At 43.1% G+C, this 27,846-nt stretch overlaps 1 protein-coding gene across 1 annotated transcript in view; it reads right to left on the bottom strand.

The window, feature by feature from the left end:
* RASGEF1A (RasGEF domain family member 1A) overlaps positions 1–27,846 on the bottom strand; it is a 260,770-nt gene that overhangs the window by 90,410 nt on the left and 142,514 nt on the right. The window contains exon 2 of the mRNA XM_034424908.3: positions 12,031–12,145. Within this exon, the coding sequence (XP_034280799.2) occupies positions 12,031–12,072 (42 nt within the window). The 5' untranslated portion in view covers positions 12,073–12,145. The remainder of the gene's footprint in view (positions 1–12,030; positions 12,146–27,846) is intronic.

The raw sequence follows: 27,846 nt of genomic DNA, 5'->3' as shown, positions 1-27,846 counted from the left end.
AATACCACCTCTGGCTGGTCTCAGAGTGGGGTGGGAAAGGAGATTTTGCAGTATCCTTCCCATGGAGTGGGGTGGGAATAGAGATTTTGTAGTATCCTTCCCCTGCCACGCCCACAGAACCGGTACTCAAAAAAATTGAATTCCACCACTGGATGGAAGGCTGAGTCAATAGCAATAGCAATAGCCCTTAGATTTATATACCACTTCACAGTGCTTTTACAGCCCTCTCTAAGCAGTTTATAGAGTCAGCGTATCGCTCCCACCAATCTGGGCCCTCATTTTACCCATCTTGGAAGGATGGAAGGCTTAGGCAATAGCAGTAGCAATAGCACTTATATACCGCTTCATAGTGTTTCATGGCCCTCTCTAAGCAGTTTATAGAGTCAGCGTATCGCCTCCAACAATCTGGGACCTCATTTTCCCAACCTCGGAAGGATGGAAGGCTGAGTCAACCTTGAGCTGGTCAGGATTGAACTCCAGAACTGTGGGCAGAGTTTGCCTGCAATACTGCATTCTAACCACTGCACCACCATGGCTCTTAATGTATAACCCAATGGCATTTAACATCTTTAATGTTAAAGAACTGAACAGATATCTACCACTTCTAAAATTTGGGAGGGAGAAGGATAGCGATGGGGCTCTCAGTATTTAATTTCTAACAAGGGGACTATAGCAGCTGACTTCACTTCTATAGAAAACCTTTTAACACTAAGTAGGTCAGGAGGGATTATAGTTTCTCAGAAGAGGTTTTTATTTATTTGTGTATTTATAGCCTGTCTTTATCCTTTTTACAAAGAACTCAAAAGTGGCAGACATATGCAACAAACCTTCCTCCTCCTGTTTTTCCCACAACCCTGTGAGGTGGGTTGGTTTGACAGAGAGTGACTGGCCCAAGGTCACTAAGCTGCCTTTCATGCTAAGGCAGAACTAGAACTCATTGTCTCCTGGTGATTGGTCCAAAGTCACCCTGCCAGCTTTCCTGCCTAAGGTGGGACTAGAACTCACCATCTCCTGGTGATTGACCCAAAGTCATCCAGTTGCTTTTCATGGCTAAGGCAGGACTTGAACTCACAAATCTTCTGATTTCTAACCTACTGTCTTTAATCCAGTGGTGGGATTCAAATAATTTAACAACCGGTTCTCTGCCCTAATGACCGGAGGGTGGGCGTGGCCAGGGTGTGTGACAGGCAGCACTTGGCCTCCTGCACCTCCCTGGGAGCAAAAACGGGCTGTGGGGGGCGCCACATCCCTCGCACCCTGTTTTGGGCCTAGTATGCCTCCCTGCAGCCTCCTGGGAGCAAAAATTGGCCAGGGGGGAGGCTGTGCTGCACCTCCCACACCCCATTTTGGGCCTAGTAGACCTCCCTGCATTTACCTGGGAGCCAAACTGTGGCACGTGGGAACTCCTGGAAGAGGCAGGGAAGGGAGGGGGTGGGGCCAGCCAGCAATCTAACAACCAGTTATCCCGAACCGGCCCGAACCAGCTGAATCCCACCACTGCTTAAATTCCTAGACAAAACTGATTCTCTTATTGCCTAACATTTTCTTCTAAATTCTAAAGAGTTCATTCTCGCACAAGAACTTGATTCCAAAGCTAAGTCTTGGTAGGGACTTGGAATTGCCCTATTCTGATGAAACACAAATTACAGAGGAAAAATGCCCTCATTTCTCTGCCTAACCCTGCCTCCATGTTCATTCACTCAAAGTATGTTCTGTTAGAAGAAATGTGGTGGCGCAGTGGTTAGAATGCCGGTATTGCAGGTTAACTCACAGCTCACTGCCAGGAGTTCGATCCTGACCAGCTCAAGATTGACTCAGCCTTCCAGCCTTCCGAGGTTGGTAAAATGAGGGCCCAAATTGTTGGGGACAATAGGCTGACTCTGTAAAACGCTTAGAGAGGGTTGTAAAGCACCGTGAAGCGGTATATAAATCTAAGTGCTATTGCGATTGCTAGATCCCTCATCAAGGAGAATGAAACGGTTTTGAATCCCTGCCACTTTACAGGCTCAACCTCTGCTACTCCAGGCATACAAATACATCAGACATGATACTTTCCAACAAGGTTACTTGTATGTTTAATAGCAGTGCAGGTAGTCCTTGACTTATGACCGTAATGGTGTCACAAGTTGCACTGGTCTTAAGCTGCATTGTCATGTGAACGATGGCCTGATTTTACCATTTTTTTTGCAGTGGTTGTTAAGTGAATTGCTCAGCCATTAAGCAAATCTGCAGTCATTAAGCAAACACTGCAGTTGTTAAAAGAACCCATCGTTTGCTAGTGGGCATTTTTGACAAAAAACGGAAGTAAATGCCAGTTTTTGCGAAAAACAGATCACATTTGTGTGGCCATAGGATGCTGCAAACAACTGTCAGTTATTTCTGACAGCAGTCATGTGAATATGTGGGAGGGGGCATCAGATCTTTGGCACCAGGCCATAACTACCTTTTGGGAGATCAGTCATAACTATGAATGCTTAATAATGGTCATAAAACAAGGATTATCTGTAATTATTATTATTACTACCAACAGCAACAATTTGGTTCCACATTTGCAAATGTAGCTGAATTCCTTTGGGATTAAAATGTTATGTTCCAACTGTCAGCCCTGGAGGCCATCTTTTTCTTTGGATCTTCAGGGCTGCCACATTTAATGCAGTGGGAAACTGGGAAGGGGGATTGCAATGGAGTTGTAGAGATATCTAGCCATAACAACATTCTTTTCTCTGGGAGTCAAGGATATTCAGCCTGCACCTGGAGTGGTGTGACTTGGAGGCATCTCCAGATGGGACAATGCATTGATTGGACCATGTGATGGACATGTAGGTGCAGGAGAAGGGACTTGGACTTTCTTTTGGGTGCAGAAAACCTGGACACTTTCAGATTTGGGTTTTCCCACATGTGCCAATCAGCGGTGGGTTTCACATTATGTTACTATTGGTTCTGCGCATGCACCTGGCCTCAAAAACGTGCCTAAATAGGATGGTATAGAACTGGGGAGGGTGGGCGGACCCATGATTTCCGCTACTGGTTCGGGCAAATCAGTCTAAACTGGCTGAATACCACCTCTGGTGCCAAAATGACATCTCTAATAAAATGGAACTTTGAGGAACTTCCAGCCTCAGAATCTTCTTTCATTGGGGGTGTTACTTGGAACCCTGACACCGAACACTGCTTCTTTTTCATTCTCTATCGCTTGTAGAACAAGAACGCAAGGTTAACACAACATCTTGCCGTGTGCTGTCTATCACAAAGTGTGTTTTTCATTTGAAAGCACAGTGCCGACAGACAGACGGAAATCCATTGCATTAGCTACGATGATGTAGTCACCCACTGCTAACCATCAATTTATATTCTGTTTTAAGAAATTAATCCGCTGTTCCAACTGACTGAATTGTGTCATTGGTGCAATTGTAGCTACAAATATCAGCAAGGAAGTTCACAATCAACCACAGTTCACAATTTTTTAAGAAGGTGTTACTTGCTATTTGAATATGTTAGCTTGGGTTTAACAGGATGAGCACTTTAAATCCGAATACATTTCCTTTGCCCCAAATATTTCCCTGCAAATAATTGCCTAGAAAATTAAAAAGTTGCTCTAAGTGATGAATATGTAGTATATAAGAGAATCTGTAAAGGAATACACAACCTATTATCAAGAAGAACTATAGAAAGAATAAATAGCTGTTTGAGAAAGCTATTGGTAAATCAGCAAACATATTTTGTTACTTTTAATATTAACCACTAAATAAGAGGCAATTATGATAAATTGGCAGTCAATTTTAATCTACGGAGTTAAAAATAGTTTAAAGTGGATTTCTTCATTTGTAGTTTTAACTTATTAGACTCTGCTCTCACATTGCCATATCAAAACTGGGTTTTTTACTGGCAAATTTACTTATAAATTTGCTTTTATATTCAATAAAAGACAATGGAAGTGTTACTGATGGTTTTTTTTTTTTTTGTACAAACCAAATTGAATTCTGGGTTCCTGTGATCATTTGGCCCACAATTTATCTTCCCTATATTTGGTCTACATCAGAGGTGGTATTCAGCAGGAGAACCAGTAGTAGAAATTTTGAGTAGTTTGGAGAACCGTTAAATCCACCTCTGACTGGCCCCACCCCCATCTAATCTCTGCCTCCCGAGTCCCAGCTGATTGGTAGGAAATGGGGATTTTTCAGTAACCTTCCCCTGCCACACCCACCAAGCCATGCCATGCCCACTAAGCCATGCCCACAGAACCGGTAGTAAAAAAATTTGAATCCCACCACTGATCTACATCTCAGGATTTCAGAATCAAGCACACGGATTAAAAATAATGATATAATAATAAAAAATAAAAAAATAATGTATCATAATGCAATCTGACTCACAATGAACATATATAAAGATAATTCTGAAAATGCAAACAGTATCTTTTCTGTCCATTTGCCACCTTCTACATTATTTTGATGCATTATTTATAACTTCCATTATAAATGTACAATAAATAATAATCGTTTTTTAAAACTGCTATGATCTTAGCTAGAGTTTGTGCTGAAACTAACTTTCTCTTTGAAAAATCATCTCCTTTACAACCTCCTAAATTACTTTCCTGACTCCCTTGGTTGGTCCTGATGGCTGAAATGGTTTTAAATTTATAATAATAACAACAACTTTATTGTCATTGTATGTGTATACACAGAACACCCATACAATGAAATTCACTTTACACCCAAAGACCAGTTCCAACACACATAACAATCCCCAAACACACTCCCATCCACCACAATTCTCCATCCCTAAACCACCCAAACATCCACACAACAGACCAAGTAATATTGTCCAACAGCTCACTGATGGTAGCCCTTTAGTTCATTGTTGAGTGCAATTATAATCCTCATTGTGCTGTTGCTTTTCATGTTCTGTGCTCAGGAGTAAAAAGAAAGGTGATATTTATAATTTCTTATTATAAGGATTTATAAATCCTTACCTGGGACTTAAGCCTTCAGCAATCCCAATAAAGCATTCCTGGTTTTTCAAATCAGCTCTATTAGTTTTTAGCTGCGATTTAGTCTACTGCTCTATGTAGGAATCACAATGATGTTTTTGTATATACTTAGGTTGTCACATGGGTTTTCCCTGGGAGTCAGGAAACCACGACGCCGACAGATTTCCACTACGTAGAGGTCATGTGATGCAACTTGTGGCTAGGAGGATTTTTGGACTTCACACTTTCTGGGTTCTGAGATGACTCAACACTTGCCTGTCAGTTCTTTCTTTTTTTCTTTTTCTGGCTAAGTAGAATCATAGAGCTGGAAGAGACAGAGGTCTTCTAGTCCAATCTCCTGCTCAAGGGAATTGAACTAGAGACATTACACCAGCCAAGCCAGATGGTTGTCCAATCTCTTCTTAATGGAGAAGCACCTATAAATTGGAATTTATAGGTGCTCACCACAGCCAACTCACCACAGCCAACTCACCACAGACAATTAACATAGCCAACTCACCATGGCCCACTTGCGATAGGACAATTTGTCATGGCCTACTCGCCACAGGACAACTCGCTGCAGGATCTTAATTTTTCTCACCACTGAATTGCATCTTGTTGGAAAGGGTCCAATGGTCAAATCTATCAAGATCATTCTGGATCTTGAGCTTATTTTCCAAAGTATTACCTTCTGCAAATTTGATTTGATCTTGTCTAGATCATTTATGAAGAGTATTGGGCACAAGACGGAACTGAGATACCCCAATGCATACTTCCCTCCATTTAGATGTAGTTCCATTGAGGACTACACAGAGTTTGGTTGGTCAGCCAATTGTGAATCCATCTACTGTATGGATGAAAATATTGAAGCAGGAATTTTCTGCAGGAATCTCAGCAACATATATAGATTAACAGAGTTGGAAGGGACCTTGTAGATGATCAAGTCCAACCCCCTGCCCAGGCAGGAGACCCTACACCCTAGACCCTACAGATGGCAGTCCAGTATTCTTGAAAAGCCTCCAATGATGAAGCTCCCACAACTTCTGAAGGCAAGCTGTTCCACGGGTTGGTTGTTCTCATTCAAAATAGACTCGAAACAGCAAGAAACAGGAGTTAGGCAAAATTACTTGTGCTTACAGACTTCAACTAGAAAGAAACAAACATATACTGAAAAATAATCTGGCCCCTAAGACTTGAGCTACTCTTTGGTCTTGGCTTTCAGATATATGACTTTTGAAGAAGAACAGGTCATAGAAAAGCAAGAAGTTTGATTAAAGGCTTAGAACAGGGGTCAGCAACCTGCGGCTCTGGAGCCGCATGTGGCTCTTTCATCTCTCTGCTGCGGCTCCCTGTCACTCAAAATGTGTGTCACAACCACCAATGTGTGACATGCGCCGGCACACAATTTATTGAGCTTTTCAACCCCCGGTAGGCCAACCATGGATAAATCCAAGAAAAGAAAAGTTTCAGAAGAAAACAGAACATTTAATTCAACTACATATGTTAGTTTTGTGGCCAATCAAGAAACAGTCAGGCATGGGAAGGGTTTTGTGGCTCCCGGTGTTTTCTTTTCTGTGGGAAATGGGTCCAAATGGCTCTTTGAGTGTTTAAGGTTGCAGACCCCTGGCTTAGAAGATATAGATGGTTGGTGTACCTCATCTAAAAGAAAGGAAATTTATAGGGAGTTTTTATCAGCAGTTTTCCCAAAGTTTTAAAATGCCCCTTTGGAAAAAAAAAAAAGCTCTGCATGTGTATAAATATCTTTTGGAAGTGTGTAGTAGATTTAATTTTGCTTAAAATTGATGCAACTATTGGTGAGATATCCCAAAGGTGTTTTTTTCAAAAGGCAACTGGATTTTGTTTTTCTTTGAAGGTGTTTCACTTCTCATCCAAGGAGCTCCTTCAGTTCTTGGATGAGAAAAGGAGCATCTTCAAAGAAAAACAAGAATGTCCAGTTGCCTCTTGAAAAACCACCATTACCTGGATGACTGAGAACCTCCATAGACATGTTGGTGGGAAGTTTCAGACTTAAAATTGCTTCTGCTATCTCAACTCCATCTCATTTAATAATATTGTTGTTGTTTTTTTAATTTTTTTAATTTATTTATTTTGTCAAGCATGTATTAGATAACAGATACAAGTATAAACATGATTATGAATACAGGATAAGGATACGAATAAAAGGGAACATTAGGACAGGGATGGTAGGTATGTTGGAGTGCTTATGCATGCCCCTTAAAGACCTCTTAGGAATGGGGTGAGATCAACAATAGACAGTCTAAGGTTAAAGTTTTGGGGGTTTGGGGATGTAACCACAGAGTCAGGTAGTGCATTCCAGGCATTGACCACTCTGTTGGTGAAGTCGTATTTTGTGCAATCGAGTTTGGAGTGGTTTACCTTAAGTTTGTATCTATTGTGTGCTCATGTATTGTTGTGGTTGAAGCTGAAATAGTCATTGACAGGTAGGACATTGTAGCAGAAAATTTTATGTACTATGCTTAGGTCAGACCGAAGACGGCATAGTTCTAAGTTGTCTAAGCCCAAAATTTCAAGTCTGGTGGTATAAGGTATTCTGTTGTGAACAGAGGAATGGAAATACCTCTGGACTCGCTCAGTTGTACCGTGTTTCCCGAAAAGTAGACCCTGTCTTATACACTGCTCAAAAAAATAAAGGGAACACAAGCAGAAGACATCCGAGATCTGAATGAATGAAATAGCCTTATTAAATACTTTGTTTGTTACATACAGTAGTTTTGTGTTCCCTTTAGTTGTTTGAGCAGTGTATAAACTACTGTATGTAAAGAACAAAGTATTTAATAAGGCTATTTCATTCATTCAGATTTCGGATGTCTTCTGCTTGTGTTCCCTTTATTTTTTTGAGCAGTATATATTTTTTAATCCCGAAATAAGTGCTTGGCCTTATTTTCAGGGAGGTCTTATTATTTTGGGGTGCATGGAGGAAACCAGAGGAAATGGCGGGGACCGACTGCACATGCGTTTAAATATTTTCGGGGAGGGCTTATTTTCAGGGGAGGGCTTATTTTAGTACATGCGCTCAAAAGCCCAATTGGGCATATTATCAGGGGATATCTTATTTTAGGGGAAACAGGGTATTAATGTCCGATATGCAGTCCGGGTTCCAAGCAGATGAGCTGTGTTCAAGAATTGGTCTAGCAAAGGTTTTGTATGCCCTAATTTGCAGTACAATATTACCAGAGAATAAAGAATAGAATAAAGAATGAAATTTTATTATTATGGTCATTGACCAGCAATAGACATACAATAAATTAAAAATAATTTGAACATTAATCGTAAATAAAAACATCTCTGTTATGAAAATACCTGATTTTACAATACAGTACAATATTACCAGAGAAGAAGCTTCACAAGATTAGGTTAACAACTCTTAAGTCCCTTTTTGGCAATGTTGTTACAGTGGGCTCTGGCACTTAGATCATTTGAGATGAGTACTCCAAGGTTTTTGTCCCACTACAACTTTATCTGTTTTATTTTTGTAGCTTCTCCTTCATCTGGGTGCATCGGAGGCTGACAATTCAGCAAACATTTGCAATTACAGCTACTGGATATGTTTTAATTGCTTTCGTTGATTTGCTACCAATTTTAGTTGATTAGAAGGCTGTTTAAATTAGCAATGGTAAAGTTTAATTACCTGGAAAAGAAGTCGAACTTTTTTTTTTTTTTTACTCACCAAAGGCTCTGTTTTTGTTTTTGTTTTTTGTTTTTTTTGCTCAAGGATGATATAGCAGTGAGAAAAGCATTTTTTTTTGTTTTTTTGGTAAAACAGAAACAAATATCAGTTATGTTTCAAGTGTTTTTGGAAGAAAATCTTAGATGATTTAAAAAACAACAACAACTATGTAGTGAATTTGGAGAGAGGTAAATTGGTTGAACCCAGGGGTGGTATTCTACCGGCTTAGACCGGTTTGGGTGAACCGGTAGCTCCAACGATTAGCTGGGAGCAAACCGGTTCACCCCGTCAATCAGATGGGCCCACTTGCTCGCCCGTGCTATTTTCCTACCTTTATCTTCTCAGCTGATTCATGTGGTAGAGCAGTTTGCCACACTAATCAGCTGTGTTACTCCTCCGAAGTAACACGCGAAGTGCGCTTACACATGCAAATCACACAATCACCAAACCGGGAGGATCCCATCACTGGTTGAATCCAATTACTTGTCTAAGAGGTGGAGAACTCTGAGACTCTAAAAAGATGCTAAAATATACAAAGAATGGTTGCAGGAACTGATTATATCTAGTTTAATGAAAAGAAGGACCAGGGGTGACATGATAGCAGTGTGCCAGTATTTGAGAGGCTGCTACAAAGAAGAGATGGGGTCAATTTATTCTCCAAAGCACTTGAAGGCAGGATAAGAAGCAACTAATGGAAACTAATCAAGGAGAGAAAGCAATCTAGAACTAAGAAGAAACTTCCTAACAGTGAGGACAATTAATCAGTGGAATGGCTTGCCTTCAGAAGTTGTGGGTGCTCCACCGCTGAAGGTTTTTAAGAAGAGATTGGACTACCCTTTGTCTGAAATGATAATAGACTTTCCTCCTTGAGCAGGGGGTTGGACTAGAAGATCTCCAAGGTCCCTTCCAGGGGTGGGCTTCAAAAGTTTTAGTAAGGGGTTCTCTGCCCGGTTGCTGGGTAGGCATGGCCATGGTGGGCATGGCCTAGTCGGCCTCCTGCATCATGGCAGGGGGAGGTGTTTTTGCCCCCCCCCAGGGCTTCAGAGGCTTTCCTGGAGCATCTGGGAGGACGAAAATGGCCTCCCCAAGCTCGGGGGGCCCTCTGGAGGCCTGAAATGGCCTGTTTTTTGCCCTCCCTGAGACTCCATGTGTGCCCTGCGCTTACCTGCATCCAAAATGGGCCACATGGGGACTCCTGGGAGGGGAGGGGGGAGGGGTGGGCAGGATCAGCCAGGAGTGGGATTTGGGGGTTCTCCGAACTGCACAGAATCTTAGCTAGAGGTTCTCCTGAACCCCTGCAAACCAAGGGTGAAATCTACTTACTTTCCTTACCAGTTCGGAAGTGTACACACGTGCGTCACATGCACTCTTAGACCCTCTGTGCATGAACAAAACCTTCGGTGCATGCGCAGAGGGTAAAAGTAATGACACCCGGGTGGGAAGTAATGACAGCCGGGTGGGTGGGCGGAGCCTCGTGCCGCCATCGCTACTGGTTCTCTGAACCACCTGCCACAATCGCTACCAGATCGCCCGATCCAGTCCGAACCGGGAGCATTTCACCCCTGCTGCGAACCCCTAGCAGCCCACCCTGGTCCCTTCCAATTCTGTTATTCTGTTAACTCAGTCTCCAGTGTGTTCAAATAATACTGCAGTGTTATTGGAAGGAATTGTGGCCAAGGTTGTAGGCTTGATCTAGCATCTTCAGATGTAAATGCTATTACGTAAATATTTATAGCAGGGAAACCTATTACTTCAGTCACACATGAACAGGCACAACAGGAAAGATCACCCTTAAATCCTTCATGATCGAGGTATCTCTCTCCCACCTACTTCTCTGTCTCACTTCCTTCAGCAAAGAAACCTGCATATCACTAGCAAGACTGCAATTTTGGTATGATAGGCCATTTTGAAGAAAACCATTTAGAACAGATTGTGGTTGATGATAGGAGCGAGGACTTATGAATATATATCTATCCTAGTGGTTTCTCTGGTAAGTGTGTGTGTGTGTGTGTGTGTGTGTGTGTGTGTGTGTGTGTGTGTGTAAAGGTTCCCCTGGCACATATGTGCTAGTTGTTCCTGGCTCTAGGGGGTGGTGCTCAACTCCGTTTCAAAGCCGAAGAGCCAGAACTGTCCGAAGACGTCTCCGTGGTCATGTGGCCAGCATGACTAAATGCCAAAGGCGCATGGAACGCTGTTACCTTACCACCAAAGGTGGTCCCTGTTTTTCTACTTGCATTTTTTATGTGCTTTCGAACTACTAGGTTGGTGGAAGCTGGGACAAGTAACGGGAGCTCACCCCGTAACGCGGCGCTAGGGATTCAAACCGCTGAACTGCTGACCTTTCGATCGACAAGCTCAGCGTCTTAGCCACTGAGCCACTGCGTCCCTTATACATACATACGTGTGTGTGTGTGCGTGTGTGTTGAAATCTGAACTGGTTTACTACCGGTTTGCTGGCTGCGCATGTGCGCCGTGCACCAAATACGTGCTGCGCACACGCACATATGTGCAGAGCACACCAAATGCAAGCTGCACACATGCACGCACAGTGCGCACCAAAAAGAGGCTTGGGAAGGTAAGTAGAGCAGCGCAGGGGGGGTGATCAGCTGTGGGAACCTTTTTAAAAACTTTTTAAAAGCATTTTTTACTACCGGCTCAGGCGAATAGGTTGTAAAAAATGCTTTAAAAAAGTTTTAAAAAAGGTTCCGTCGATTACGTGGTACAGCCGTGATCGTTGGAGCCTTTTAAAAACTTTTTTTAAAGTATTTTTTTACTATCTATTCGCTGGAACCGGTAGTAAAAAAAATGCTTTTAAAAGGTTTTAAAAAAGGCTCTGACAATCACACCTGTGCCGTGTGATCATTGGAATCTTTTTCTTACCTTTTAAAAGCATTTTTTTTACTATCAACTCGGGCGAATAGGTAGTAAAAAAATGCTTTAAAAAAAGTTTTTAAAAGGCTCCGGCCTCCTAGTCGTTTTATAGCTTTTCAATATGGTCAGATGACCAAATACACAAACTTTCTTGACTTGAATTTAAATCCATTATCAGGCTTTTTTTGTGTGTGTTTGTGCCGGAGTTCACATTATAAGCCTCGCCCTGGATGTCCCTTGCAATATTGCTGAATTTCAAAATGAGAAAACAACTGTGTGGAACTTCAAGCTTTGTGAGATATCATCATCATCACTGTCATCATAATTACAATTTGTATTAATATTATTTATCTACTTATTTGCTTAGGTGCACGTGTGATACACGTGCTAGAAGTGGAATTTACACCCGCCACCATAACAAATCAAAATCCCTGAAAATGTAAAACTCCCCCACACAAAAGATGAGTAATAGACAACTTACTTTACATTTCTTTAGAGTAGCATCATACAATGGTTCTGCCATCCAGACCTTTCCAGCAGGTGGAATTGGAGCTATTTCACTCTGTTCTTTTTGACATCAATTTGGTCACCGTCTCCTTTAAAACAAAGGGAGTCACAAATTAGCAAAGTTTAGGCAGGAAAAACCCAAGATACAAGTACAGATTAGGTGAGACCTGGCTCAGAAACAGTGACTGTGAGAGGAACCTTGGAGTCCTAGTAGATGATCATTCGAATAAGAGCCAGCAGTGTGCAGCCGTTGCCAAAAAAGCCAATACAATCCTGGATTGTATAAACAGGCATACTGTTGTGACTTAGGCTTACTCGGTCATTACAATACACAATTAGTCCCAAAACCCCCCTATTTTATTGTAACAACCGAGAATTACGTTCATTCCCAGCTGAGTCCCAATTAGTTGCAGGACAAGTCCTTCGGAAGAAGTCTTTCTGGATAATCACCAACCTTTATCTTCTATGACACCCTGTCAAAGACCTTACTTGGCAAAGCCCCATGAAGTTCAGAAACAAACAAGAGATGCTGACTGGAAACAGAATCAGCAACGTTGCTTTCCTGCAAAAGGCCCAAGTGCTTTTGTTTCTCTTTTAAGCCTTATGGAAGGGGCCAATCTTCTCCTGGCCTTACTCCCGAGTTGTCCCTTTTGCTTTAGCTGCTCTTGCCTTCTGGCAGCCCTGCGCATGCGTGCACTAGGAACAGGCTCCTCCTGTTCCTCTGCCTCTCTACTGTCCAACTCTGGGGGCTCTGGAGTCCGTGCATCACTCCCAGATGGCCCTGGTCCCATCTCTGCCTCCGATGCAAAGCCCTCGTCTGGGCCTTCCCCAGACTCCAGTATTGGCCCATGTTCTTCCCCAGCCTCCTCACTGTCCAACTCCGCTGCCAGCTCCGCAGGCTGCTGGTGGACCACAACACATAGAATCAAGATCACGTGAAGTATTAGTACCACTTTATAAAACCCTATTAGACCACACCTGGAATACTGCAACTAATTTTGGTCATCATACTACAAAAACAATGTTGAAACTTTGGACCAAGTGCTGAGAAGAGCAACTAAGTGCAGAGAAGAGCAACTAAGGGCTGGAAACTAAACCATATGAAGAACGGCTGCAGATTTTGGGATAGAATAGAATAGAATAGAATAGAATAGAATAGAATAGAATAGAATAGAATAGAATAGAATAGGAGTTGGAAGGAACCTTGGAGGTCTTCTAGTCCAACCCCCTGCTTAGGCAGGAAACCCTACACCACTTCAGACAAATGGTTATCCAACATCTTCTTAAAAACTTCCAGTGTTGGAGCATTCACAACTTCTGGAGGCAAGTCGTTCCACTGATTAATTGTTCTAACTGTCAGGAAATTTCTTTTAAGTTGCTTCTCTCCTTGATTAGTTTCTACCCATTGCTTCTTGTCCTAATTGTCCTACCCTTTTGTCTAAAGAAAAGAAAAATTAGGGGTGACATGATAGCAGTATTCCAATATTTGAGGGGCTGCTACAAAGAAAAGGGGATCAATTTATTCCCCAAACACCAGAGGGCAGGACAAGAAACAATGGTTGGAATTTAATCAGAGAGAAGCAATCTGGAATTAAGGAGAAACTTCCTAATAGTGAGGACAGTTAACCAGTGGAACAGCTTGCCTTCAGAAATCGTGGATGCTCCATCACCGGATGTTTTTAAGAAGACTAAACAGTCACTTATCTGAAATGGTATAGGTTCTCCTGCTTGAGCAGGGGGCTGGACTAGAAGACCTTCAAGGTCCCTTCCAACTCTATTCTATTCAACTATTCAACCACCCCTGATGTAAATATAAGAGCAAAACAAATAAAAGGGGTAACCTAGTAGGAGAACAAGACCGACATGAGAGACATAATTTGTCCTTTTCACTGGTCTGATCTTTCTCAACAGAGCAAATGACAGATAGTCTGCTTGTGGTTTCCTGCAAGGAGTGACCCAAAGTTGCGTTTTAGGAAACGGAAAAAAAAAAGTCACGGCTATTTAAATGAAAGAGTGCTAATTTTAAATAAATGGGAAGTTGCTGATGAAGCAGATCGGTCTGATACTTTTTTTTTTAAAAAAAATAAAGATAAAAAAAAAATCCCCCGTTTTGTTACTTGTTGTAAATCAGGGCTTTCCAAATTGTAGGAACATTTTCCTTTAAATTGTGAACTCAGGAACCTTCAGTTGCCATCGGTGGCTGATTTTTTTTTTAATTGATTCTTCTTCTTCTTTTTTTTTTTGGAAAATGTTTTTATTTTTAAACATAACAAAACATAAAAACAACCATCATTCAATACAATCACAGAAAGTGTGTCGATCGATTAAGATTCTTTTGTGTTTAATCCCATATCCAAGATTAAAAATTATTTAATGTCTCTTATTTGACAATTTTAAATATCCTTTTGTATTATTATTCTCATTCAGCAATTATTTAACAAAGGCTTATCTCCCATAAGAAAACACTTCATATATTTTATCATTACCTTAATTTCATATTTCATACTTCATCCCCATGCTTTATTATCTAGCCATTGATAAAACAAATCCCATATCAAAAAGTATTGTTTATCTTCCTGTTCTTTAATTTCAAATGTCAATTTACTCATTTCAGCATATTCCGTAATTTTTTTAATAACTTCATCATCAGTAGGTATTTTCTCTTTTTTCCAATTTTTAGCAAATACAATTCTAGCTGCTGTTAAAACATTCACAATTAAATATCTCAATTCTTTATTATACATTTCTGGTAAAATCCCTAATAAAAATATCTCTGGTTTAAAGTCATTTCTTTGTCATTTTTTCCAACCATGAGTGTATTTTTTAATTGATTCTTATTGGTATTCCCGTATTACTTATGGGTAGTCCTGGACCAACAGCTGTTTGTTTACTGTCCATAAAATACTTCTGGCTATTGCAAAACAAGTAAGATAGTATTAAATGAGTTTTGCCTTATTTTGTGACCTTTCTTGCCACAGGCGTTAAAGGAATCATTGCAGTTGTTAAGTTAGCAACATGGTTGTTAAGCGAATCTGGCCTCCCCACTGAGTTTGTGTTAGGAATTCTATTTATATACAGCATCACAGAACAAATAAAATGTATAGTCACCATGTGCTTTACTGCTCAACTGCTTAACTGTTAACAGGAAACAGAAACTCTCCTCAGAACAAACAGAACCATAGATGCAAATGAAACACTATCATCTACTGGCTCAATGATTCTGTAGTTGTTGCAACACAAAATACGGGTAACTTACGACCACAATTGAGCCCAAAATTTATGTTGTTAAGCAAGAAATTTGTTAAGTGAGTTTTGCCCCATTTTACCACTTTTCTTGCCATGTTTGTTAAGTGAATCACTGCAGTTGTTAAATTTAGTAACATGATTGTCCCAAAGGAGCTTTTTCAGGAGGCAACTGGACTTTCTGGTTTTTCTTTGAAGACGTTTCGCTTCTCATCCAAGAAGCTTCTTCAGCTCTGACTGGATGGTGGGGAATGGAAAAGTTTATACTCCTTGCAGACAGCTGGTCATTTGCATTCTTTTAGCAAGTCGTTGGGGCCACCTGTAGGTTTATCTGTGTCATCAGGGTCATCTGAGTGGTGCAAATGGGTGTGGAGCCTTCTTGGAACTGTTGAAAGGACTGGAGATAGGTGATGTTGTATCCTTCCCCTTCTGTTGAGAGAGGGCTGTTCAATTTGGATATATAGATTGGCCTCTTTGACCCCTCTTTCAAACCAGAGGTCCTCTCTGTCCAAATGTGAACTTTGCTGTCTTCAAAAGAGTGGCCTTTGTTTTTTAAATGCAGATGGACTGCTGAATCTAGTCCTGATGTGTTTGTCCTCCTATGTTGGGCCATTTGCTTATGAAGTGGTTGTTTTGTTTCCCCAATTGTACTGCATATACCATGTCCATTGTACCAAGTACTTCAAGCGGTCTAAATGAACTGTTGTAAGTTGGGGACTACATGTAATGCAAGGATCTGAATCTGAAAATGTGACACCCTTCTCTTAGACCAATACATGAAACTACTGCTACTTAATTATTCAAATGGGGAAATAATGAAGTTTTGTTTCATTTTCTTAATCACGAAGGCAGCTCTTGTTTCTTGAAAGAGATTGTTTGGCTCTCTTTCTACATTGGAGTCTGTCGGTTCATTTGCATGATTTGGTTTCTCTTTGTTAATGGCTGCAGCGGTAAGATTGGGTGTTTTTTAAACCAGCCTAAAAATAGAAAGGCTCTTTAAAAAAAATACAATCAAGATGGTGTGAGAATTCTTTAATGGGATTTCCCAGGGTTTCATGGGACTCTCAGGGATTTTTGCCTGATGGTTAGAACTTTGTTTTTGGAAACAAATGAAAATCCCTTCCCCTTCCCCTTCCCCTTCCCCTTCTCTTCCCTTCCCCTTTCCCTTCCCTTCCACTCCACTCCACTCCACTCCACTTCACTCCATTCCATTAAAATCCCTTTGTTTAATGGTTGCTTATTGTCTCTGGATCCAACAGAACCAATTGCCCGGGCACTTGATCACTGCTGTGATACTTGGCAAAACAATGTTTCTTTCCTTTTTTTCCCTTTCAAACATGCCAACAAGATTACATGGTGGGATCCCACCAGTCTAGAAGGTAGGGCTAATAAAGCATTTCCAGAAACTGCCCATGGATCGCAGTGTCAGATGTGATTAGAGCCAAGCTCAAGGCAGCAACAGAAGCTTTGGGGCTTCAGGTGTCAAACCTGTAGAACTGCGTTCAGTTCAGTTTAGGGAATAAAAATAATGCGGCTTTAGAGAAGCTCCCTACACAATCTGATCCTCTGCTCAGCTTCAAGCATGAGTCCCTCCCTCAATGGAGTTGCTGAGTTCACAAATTTCACACAGCAGTTGTCAATGATTGGCTTCCATGAAACAGAAAGGCAAGTTGAGATAAAGAAAGGGACATGATGACATGGCTCACCACTTCCTCTTGGCCTCCTCCAGTACTTGGAGGAAACAGAGGAATTGGCTATAGAAGGATGCCAAGTGACACAGGAACTTGATTTCACTCACAGAAGTGGGACGGCAGGTTTGCTGTTCAAACAACAACCCACAAAAGACAAAAAACCTTGATCAGTTTGCTTTGCTTGGAACCTTGTTGAAGTAAAGCATGTCCTCCAAGATCTGGACAGGCCATCCGGGACATTCCAGCTTCTGCTGTTTCTGGGCCACCTGTTGACTTAGTACTGCATTGCTTTGGGCTAAACCTTCATTTTCCTTGTTTGAGAGTCCACCAGATTTCTTTCCTTTGGTTTTGCCTTGATATTTTGCCTACCAACCAAAAGCAATTTATAGAAAGAGCTACCTTGTGGTTGTTGTGAAGTCATCATTGATTGGGCTTCCTTCCTTCTTTCCTTCCTTCCTTCCTTCCATCCATCTTTCCTCTTCTGTCTTCCTTCTCTGCTCTTCCCTTTCTTTCTTTCTTTCTTTCTTTCTTTCTTTCTTTCTTTCTTTCTTTCTTTCTTTCTTTCTTTCCTTCCCCTTCTTTCCTTCCTTCTCCTTCCTTCTTCTTTCTCCCTCCCTCCCTTCTTTCCTTCTATCCATCCATCCAACCAACCATCCATCCAGAGCCTCAAGGAAGGTTATTTGGAGATATTACAGATGGAAAATTGACAATGCACATGGTTTAGGCAAAAATAAACATTTCCCCCAAAGGTATCCTTAGTACAAATAAACTTGAAGAACTGGTAGATGCATTGCTTGTTAGGTGGTGAAATAAATAAGAGATACCTTCTTTGGGAGGTTAGCCAGTATCTAGTAGGTTGAAGAAGTCTGGATCTAGAAAAGGGCAAAATTTGAGTCAAGGTTTGTGGGATGTGAGCATTTTGGCACCTTCCTAAATTAAATGCAGTTTTGCCTGGTATCACAGATTGCAGCAGAGATCAGATACACAAGCTCAGTTTTAAAGTGTTTGGGACAGTATGTATCCATGTGTCCTTCGAATCACATGTTTTTCTGTACAAAATTCAAATTGCAGAACAGCAATACCACTTTGTTTCCATTATATACTTATTCCCACTCTCTTACCTTGGGTGCTGAAATGCAGACCGAGTGAGTCAGCCAGCGAATATTTACATCTCGAGAAAGTGGTTTCCCTAGTAACTGTAACCATGGGAAGTGCTTTACGAAGTTATCTTCTCTCTGTATGCTGACTTTCTCATGTGACATTTGCAGAAATGCAGCGGCAAGCTGATTTGCCAGAACCACACATTCTTTGGGGGCGAGATTTTGCACATTTGGCACCCGCTGCTTATGCGTTATCACTTCCCCGAAACGATGTATTTTTTACAGTCGTTTATGGGACTTTTCCTACTTTAACGGGACTAGCCTTCCGTTGGATGGCTGGGTCCAAGTCCTGAGTTCTTCTTTTGCAGTTAGTGTTGTGATTGTAATGGAATTCGAGGTGACCTACATATCATGTGTGACAGGAAAGGGTGAAGGAGAGTCCAAGAAGGGAAGATAAAGTAGGGGATTAAAGAACATGGAATAGGAACAGATCTTCTCTCACACAAAAGTATTAAACAGTAGACAAACTTCTGATGTCCTTCAGACGTTTTGGAATACAACTCTCATAATTTTCAGGCAAAATAACCAATGATCAGGAATTATGAAATTGTAATCTTGAGGGGCACCACTATTGCATAGTAGAATTGCAGACAGTCTGGCCCAGCCGTTAGAGTGCAAGACGGAGATCTGGAAGAACAAAATTTTAGTCCTCCTTCAACCACAGGGCTCACTGATTAATTGTTCTCACTGTCAGGAACGTTCTCCCTGGTTCTAGGTTGGATCTTTCTTTGATAAGTCTCCATTTGTTACTTCTTCTCCTGCCTTCTGGTCCTTTGGATAATAACTTGACCTCCTCTTCAGGCCCTCAAGTACTGGAAAACTGCTATCATGTCACTCCAAATCCTTCTTTTCATTAGACTAGACATAAGCAATTCCTGCAACTGTTCTTCATATGTTTTTGCCTCCAGTCTCCTAATCATCTTTGTTGATCTTCTCTGCACTCTTTCTAGAAACATCTTTTTCTGTATCGTGGTCTACTAGATTAGGGGTCCTACTTTTCACTGACTAGTGTGAGCATCTTTGGTTATGATTGTAGCATACTAACTAATGTGTGTTTCAGCTGGGAAGTATCTCATCATTACTGTTAGCAGGAAATCATTTATGTGGCAGATAGAACTCTTATGATCAATAGCCAATGATCAGGGATTACAGAATTGTAGTCCATAACCTCTTGAGAGCACCACATGACCTACCCACGGTGGCGCAGTGGTTAGAGTGCAGTATTGCAGGCTACTTCTGCTGACTGACTGCTGCCTGCAATTTGGCAGTTCAAATCCCACCTTCCATTCTTCCGAGGTGGATAAAATGAGGACCCAAATTGTTGGGGGCAAGAGGCTGACTCTGTAAACTGCTCAGAGAGGGCGATAAAGCACTGTAAAGCGGTATATAAGTCTAAGTGCTATTGCTATTGCATATAGAATTGCCAACAGTGTGGCCCAGTGGTTAGAGTGATGGACAGAGACCTGGGCAAGCCAGATTTAAGTCCTCATCCAACCACAGGACTCAGCTGGGCTACTTGTCTACCTCACAAAGTGTTTATTAAAGAGTTTAACAAATGAGGGGTGGCTTCTTATATGTTGCTCTGAGGAAGAAATGAAGGACAGGAAACCCATCAAACTGGTTGTCCCAAAGCTTGTTTTTTCAAGATGCAACTGGACTTTCTGGTTTTTCTTTGAAGACGTTTCACTTCTCATCCAAGAAGCGAAACATCTTCAAAGAAAAAGAGCTGAAGAAGCTTCTTCAGGAAGAGAAGAGAAGCGCCTTCAAAGAAAAACCAGGAAGTCCAGTTGCCTCTTGAAAAAAAAGCACCTTTAGGACAACCATGACTTGGGTGACTGAGAATCTCTATAGACATCAATCTGGTTACCACGCTTAGTTGTCTTCCCAGTTTCACTTGTTCTGTCCAGTTGTGCAACACTGAAGATACTCCACGGGAAGAAACCTAGTTTCAGGTTTCGATGCTATCTCAAAATAAATGAATTTCCAAACTGCCGATCTTTGAGGAAATTTTCTCTTTATTGAGCATAGTGATCTGTCCCTGGCTCTTTCGCGGTCAGTACTGACCTTTGCCCCCCAATCCCTCCCTTTCCGATCCCCAATTCTCTGTGTCTCATTGGCTATCTTCCAAGCCACTTTCCTCATCCCTTCTCCATCAGATCACAGGAATGTCTCCCTCCTCCCATCTCCGAGGTGACAGAATCTTCAAAGGGATTAAGTAGGCAAAAGTTCAAGCTTCTCCTCTCCTTATATATGTCAGTGCTGGGACGCTGACACCTAGGAAGTTTCAGTCATGCAGCTCTATTTTTACAAACCATGTTTTGATTTCACTTTCTGGAAAGGCCACAGAGAGAAAACTGGTGGGTAATTCCCACTTTTGAACATTGGCTTTCAATAGTTTACTCATGCGAGCGCATTTGCTGAACTAGGGGTGGGTTCTAAATTTTTTTACTACTGGTTCTGTGGGCGTGGCTTATTTTGTGGGCATGGTTTGATGGTCATGTGATAATTCTTTAGGATTTAGCAGAGGTACTGGTCTATCAGGCTTTTAACTGCTTGCAGAGGTGTACCAGTCTACCCATTTGTTCTTGGAGCGCACTGGTCTACCACCACACTGCCTTTTAACACTGATCACCTGTAGGGAGGCCCTTTCAAGCCCCGCGGCAAGAGTTTAAACAGTTTTTTTTTCCTTCTAGCCAATCAGCTGGGACTAGGGAGGCAGTGAATAGATTCGGGGCGGGGCCAAATAAAAGGTAAGAATAACGGGGCGGGCAGCTCCCAAACAAAGAGAACCAATTCGGTGATGTCATATCGTCACTGCTACTGGCTCGGCTGAACCGGACCGAACCGGGAGGAACCCACCACTGTGCTGAACATATATGAGGAACTACAAAATGCATATTCAATGTATAACCTTAATTGAGCCATGAATTGTGGTGGTCATTAAAGGGATGACCATGTGACCGCACCTGCTTTTATGACCTTTCTTGTGGCCGTTAAGTGAACACTGCATCATTAAAGGAATGCCATGGTTCTTAAGCAAATGTGTTCATTGCTAAGTGAATGCAGGGATTGTTAAATGAAACTGTTGTACCCAATGGATGTTTTTTTGCTCAAAATTAGAAGAAAACACTGTAAACTGGAGAAATAACACCAAGAATTGCGGTTATGTGACTGCGGGATACTATAAACAGTCACAAATGCATGATGGTTGCCAAGCACATGACCATAGAAGGTGCAGAACTTTGGAACCTGGTTCTAGGTACCTCAGGGTAAGTCTGTGGTAACTTCAAACCATCACTAAGTGAGCGATTATTAAGTGAGGACTACCCATACACAATAGCTGTTTCAATGCTCTATTCTCTGTATCATCTGCCTGAGCTTTTATTGGTTCTTCACAACTGCACACAGGGGGTCCTGTTGTAAATGAAGACTTGTGAGTTTGGTTCAGTCTACAGCATTGTTGAGTTATTCACTGACTTTCAGTTTCTCCCATCAGTGAAATAAAATTTTTGAGAGACCCTTTCTAGAATGTTTGTAGGAGAAGGAGTGACAGAACCTGGGGGTGGAGTCAAAAGAGGGAATCAGCCTAGAATCTCTACGTAGCCACAAGTGAAATAAGAACAACCTCCTTTGAATTCCGTCAACCCTTTGTCTAACTTTAAGCAAGTACTAACCATTAATTGAGAAGATTCTTTGCGTAGATATGAGTAGCAGTAAATCAGTTTAATTGGACCTTCCCATGTGGACTTCATCTTTCGTGCCTGACCACCCTTGCCTAATGAATCCAAGTGAAGTTTGGAAGGGAAATCAGCCAACGGTTAACAGAACGGCGTGAGCTATTGTGGGCATATGGAGTTCTGTTTTAATAAAAGAAATATACTTTAAGAACTTCTGGACCATCAACTTTTCTTTTTCTATGTTTTCTCTCTTTGTTTAGTATTAAGACTAAAATGGATTAAAACTGTTGTTCTCACAGTTTTAGTTAGCAGGGCATTATGGGCAGGGGTGGGCTGCTGGGGGTTTGCAGGGGTTTGGGAGAACCTCTAGCTAAGATTCTGTGCAGTTCGGAGAACCCCCAAATCCCACTCCTGGCTGGCCCCGCCCACCTTGCCCCGCCTCTCCCAGGAGTCCCCACATGGCCTGTTTTGGATGCAGGTAAGTGCAGGGCATGCACGCAGAGGCTCGGGGAAGGCAAAAAATGGGCCTACTGGAAGTTCAGGAAGGCCAGAAATGGGCCCTTTTCCAGCCTCCAGAGGGCCTCCGGAGCCTGGGGAAGCTGTTTTCACCCTTCCAGAGGCTCAAGAAAAGCCTCCGGAACCCGGAGTGCAGGAGGCCGACTAGGCCAGGGTCTGCAACCTTAAACACTCAAAGAGCCATTTGGACCCGTTTCCCACAGAAAAGAAAACACTGGGAGCCACAAAACCTCGGTGGGCATGGCCAACTCGATATCACACACTTTCACCAGTCACATGACCCCCCCTAGCCACGCCTACCCAGCTGGTCATTAGGGCAGAGAATCAGTTGTTAAAAAACGAGAACCACAAAACCCTTTTGACATCTCTCTCTCTCTCTCTCCCTTCCCTCTCTCTCCCTCTCTCTCTGTATCTCTCTGTCTCTGTTCCAGCCACTTCTCCATCCCCCACTGTCGCCCTTACCTTCTCAGGCCAGGCGAGGAGTGACTGGGAGGGGAAGGCGAGGGGTGGGGCCAACCAGTGGTGGGATCATCCAACAGGGAGCCACAGCAGAGGGCCCAAAGAGCCGCATGCGGCTCCAGAGCTGCAGGTTGCAGACACATGGACTAGGCCATGCACACCATGGCCACGCCCACCTGGCAGCTGGGCAGAGAACCCCTTGCTAACATTTTGAAGCCCACCCCTGATTATGGGACCTCTGTACTACAAGTTTATATTGCTTGCAGAGAAGTGATAGTCAGTCAGAATGACCCCTTTCCTGGACCAGGGGTGGGCTCTAAATTTTTTTATTACCGGTTCTGTGGGCGTGGCTTATTTTGTGGGTGTGGCTTGGAGGTCATGTGACTAGGTGGGCGTGGCTAGCTGGTCAGAGTCATTTCTGGAAGGTCCTCGCACTTACAACCAGTCCTCGCACTTATGACCCGACTCATTTGTTTGCTTTTAACACTGATCAGCTGTAGGATGGCCCTTTGAAACCCCGCAGCAAGAGTTTAAACAGTTTTTTTCCCTCTAGTCATCAGCTGGGACTCAGGAGGCAGCAACAGATTGGGGGTGGGACCAAATAAAAGGTAAGAATAATGTGGGGGGGGGAGTGGGAGGGCGGTGGGGGGAGAACCGGTTCGGTGACGTCATATCGTCACCGCTACCGGCTCGGCTGAACCGGACCGAACCAGGAGAAACCCACCACTGTCCTCGACAGTAGGGAATTAGATATATTTCAGTCAATAAATGCTCAGTTAATAAATGGCTTGTCCTGCCATTCAGTTTTGCACTGAAAAATCTCTCACTCCCTGAAAAGAAAGCAAATATGAAATATTTCATCTGCCTCTTGTGATGATATTCCTCATGAGTTTATGATCACCACATCAATTACATTGGGCTGGCTAAATTATTTACAAATTGCTTTTGCTGCCTATCTGTGTTTTAATGGGCCCATAATGGTGTGATTACATTGCAGAAAGACACAATTTCCTCGGCTACAAGATCTAATTTAATTACAATGAGTTGTGTTGACTGAGATATTTGCTTCAGCATTTAAAGATACTCCGTTACTTCTGCAGGTTGTTATCTTGACTTGTACAAAGCAAGATCTCTAGCTCCTAATGCTTCCTACTCCGAGTTACTGGGTACACACACATATTGCCAAATATCCAATCCAAAGTTCATTCTCAAGACACCCACACTCAACCTTTCATGCCCATCATGACAATGACAATGTAATGAAAGTAGAACTAGGACAAGGTTAAGGGGAAGTTACAAGATTGTGCAAAGAGGAGTTCAACCAGGGGTGAAATCTAAATGTTTTTGCTACCGGTTCTGTGGGCGTGGCCTGGTGGGCGTGGCTTAGTAGTCATGTGACTGGGTGGGCGTGGCCAGTTTGACATCATTCACGTCACTCACCATTAGAGCCAGAAGCTCCACATTCTGACACCGAACAGAAGCACATTCTGCCTTCCACAGAATGTCACAGAAGCCAGGAGCTGCACAAAAGCACATTCTGCCTTTCTGAAGCCCCCAACGCTTTGAGTTTCCCTCTTGCTTGACTGCCCAAGCGAACCTTGGAGCCTTCTCTTGCCCTGCTCTTCATCCCAGAGGGCCGCACATCCCACCCACAACAATCCTCCGTACAAACCGCCCACCCCGTTTCTGCAAAGGCAGAGCCTCCCCCTTGCAGGGCGATCCAAAGAGGGGAGGGGGATGCTGCTGAAAAAAGCCGCCTTCCACCTGGGCCTCCTCCTGCAGCCAAATGTGCCCAGCCTTGCTTGCCCTTTCCTCAAATGGGCTGTGCATGGGGCGCTTGGAGAGAGAGAGAGCAAGACAGCTCTCCAACCTTTGTTTGTGTGTGTGTGTGTGTGTGTTTGAGGGAGGGAGGGAGTGATCTAAAGCCCAGGCATCCAAACTTCTGGCAGCGGTGGGGGCAGCTTCTGAGCAGCCCTGAGTCAGCCAGCTCCACCTGACCTACTCCCTGAGTCTCACCATTCTCCTCACCCCCACCCCCATCCCACTCAAGCAGCGGCTTCTCTGCTCAGCCCCAACAAGCTATGCATCCATGGTGCCCACACCAGCATCCCGAGAGAAGCAGAGAAGATCATCGCTTGCAAGCAGACAAGCAGAGGTAGCAAGCGTACGCTGTGCTGTGGGAAAAATGAGAGGTCCTGTTGTCCCGCAGAGACTGCCGCTGCTTGAGTGGGGTGGGGGGGTGAGGAGAATGGCGAGACTCAGGGAGTAGGTCAGGTGGAGCTGGCTGACTCAGGGCTGCTCAGAAGCCGCCCCTGCTGGTGCCAGAAGTTTGGGTGCCTCGGCTTCAGATCACTCCCTCCCTCCCTCCCTCCCCCCCCCTCTCTCTCTCACACACACACACAAACAGAGGTTGGAAAGCTCTTTTGCTCGCTCGCTCTCCAAGCGCCCCATGCACAGCCCGTTTGAGGAAAGGGCATGCACAGCTGGGTGTGTTTGGCTGCAGGAAGAAGCGCGGCGCAATGGGGTAATTTTGTTCACCGCGTTGGTACTTTGGGAGGGCAGACGGACGTCTGCAGCTGACAACTTCTGAAGCACCACCGCGGCGAACAAAACAACCCCATTGCTATGGATGCATAGCTTGTTGGGGCTGAGCCGGGAAGCTGCTGCTTGAGTGGAGTGGGGGGGCGAGTAAGCTGCTAGCTCCTTCCCCGCAGCCCTGCCAGGCTTGCCTGCCTTCCACATGGGCTTCTGCTTGCCTGCCTTCGCAAGCTGGCCACCGGGACACCAGGAAGGCAGCATGGAAGGCAGGCAAGCATGGAAGGACTGTGGGCCGTGGACCGGTTCGGGGGTGTGGCCAGCCAGCCATTGCTCCCGGTTCGGCAAACTAGCCTCAATCTCCGCTACCTACTTGCCCTAGCCGGTCCGAACAGGGAGCATTTCACCCCTGAGTTCAACTTTCTAATTCCTTATGATATATATATATATATATATGTAGGTCTTTGGTTATTCGGGTTTTCTCCCACGTAAAATTGGAGGTTTCTTGGCAACGTTTCGACGAAGTCTCATTCGTCATCTTCAGGCTGGTGTCTTCGGCTTCGTGCCTCTAGGAGGCACGAAGCCGAAGACACCAGCCTGAAGATGACGAATGAGACTTCGTCGAAACGTTGCCAAGAAACCTCCAATTTTACGCGGGAGAAAACCCGAATAACCAAAGACCTACATACAAACACCCGCGAAAACCTCAGAAAACAAATATATATATATATATGTTTCTGGGCTTTTTATTTCTAGCTGACAAGCAGCAACTCTGTGTTGCTCTCTGGGAGACTCAGATAGCTATTTCTGCCTTGTAAGGCAGAAGAGGGTGTGACTCACTGATGACGCCTTACAAGGCAGAAATAGCTATCTGAGTCTCCCAGAGAGCAACACAGAGTTGCTGCTTGTCAGCTAGAAATAAAAAGCCCAGAAAATTGTGAATGAGATTTCACAGAACCAGGGCTGTAGAACATCTTAGCTTACATAGGTAAAACCTGGCTAGAAAGAATATGCACATAAAAGCCTACGAAAAAAAGAAATATATATACATACATATACATATACATATACATATACATATACATATACATATACATATACATACACATACACATATACATACATACATACATACATACATACATACATACATATATGTCTTTTTCTTTTTCGTAGGCTTTTATGTGCATATTCTTTCTAGCCAGGTTTTACCTACGTAAACTAAGTTATTCTGCAGCCCTGGTTCTGTGAAGCTTGTGAATGAGATTTCACAGAACCAGGGCTGCAGAATAACTTAGTTTACGTAGGTAAAACCTGGCTAGAAAGAATATGCATATATATATATATATATATATATATATATATATATATATATATATGTGTGTGTGTGTGTGTGTGTGTGTGTGTGTGTGTGTGTGTGTGTGTGTGTGTTTTCTCAGGTTTTCGCGGGTGTTTGTATGTAGGTCTTTGGTTATTCGGAGTGGAGAGTGGAGTGGAGTGGAGTGGAGTGGAGTGGAGTGGAATGGAATGGAATAGAATAGAATAGAATAGAATAGAATAGAATAGAATAGAATAGAATAGAATAGAATAGAATAGAATAGAATAGAATAGAATAGTTAGAAGGGACCTTGGAGGTCTTCTAGTCCAATGCCCTGCTCAAGCAGAAGACGTTATACCATTTCAGACAAGTGGTTGTCCAGTCTCTTCTTAAAAACCCCCAAATGGTTGACTCATTTTATTCCTTTTCATGAAATCTACGAATCCTTGGTTAAATAGCTCTGCTGTAGATGGTTTTCAGTACCAGGTCAGGAATCCCCTTCCAATCACTCTTTGGTTGAAACAGTTGTTCTACCATGCCTGCAAGGAAGAGCATATCATTGATGTCATATGACAGGGTCACATAATTGGCACGATCTTCCCAATCAATCAATCACTAATCAACAACTATATCATCACCAATCACTAATGAAAAGAAAGACTAAAAGGTGGGTGATAGCAGTCTTCCAATATTTGAGGGTCTGCCAAAAGAAGAGGTGGTGGTGTCAACCTATTCTCCAAAGCACCAGGAAGATAATCTTTCGGTTTCCAGTGCACGCATGCGCACCGTCCACCTGGTCTTCCGGCTTCTGGCATGCATGCATGCATGAAGACCAGCTGGCTGGCGTGCATTTGTGCGCCAGAAACCAGACAATTATCTTTCCAGTGCGTAGATGTGCAGCAGGCGGCTCCTCTTCTGGTTTCCGGTGCACATACACACATGTAGACCAGTTGGCCAGTGCGCCGGAACCCAGAAGGGCAATGGGCGATGGCTTGCATGCCGGGAGAGATGGCTCTGCGTGCCACTTCTGGCACATGTGCCATAGGTTCACCATCACTGTTATAGTTATCTTGCTTGAGCAGAGGGTTGGACTAGAAGATCTCCAAGCCAAGGTCCCTTCCAACTCGGTTATCCTGTTATCAATGGTGAAATCCAATTTTTTTTAACTACCGGTTCTGTGGGCGTGGCTTG

This window comes from Pantherophis guttatus, chromosome 6, assembly GCF_059756535.1.
Source record: "Pantherophis guttatus breed Tessera chromosome 6, ASM5975653v1, whole genome shotgun sequence".
Lineage (NCBI taxonomy): Eukaryota > Metazoa > Chordata > Lepidosauria > Squamata > Colubridae > Pantherophis > Pantherophis guttatus.
This window is presented reverse-complemented; position numbering and strand designations above follow the sequence as displayed.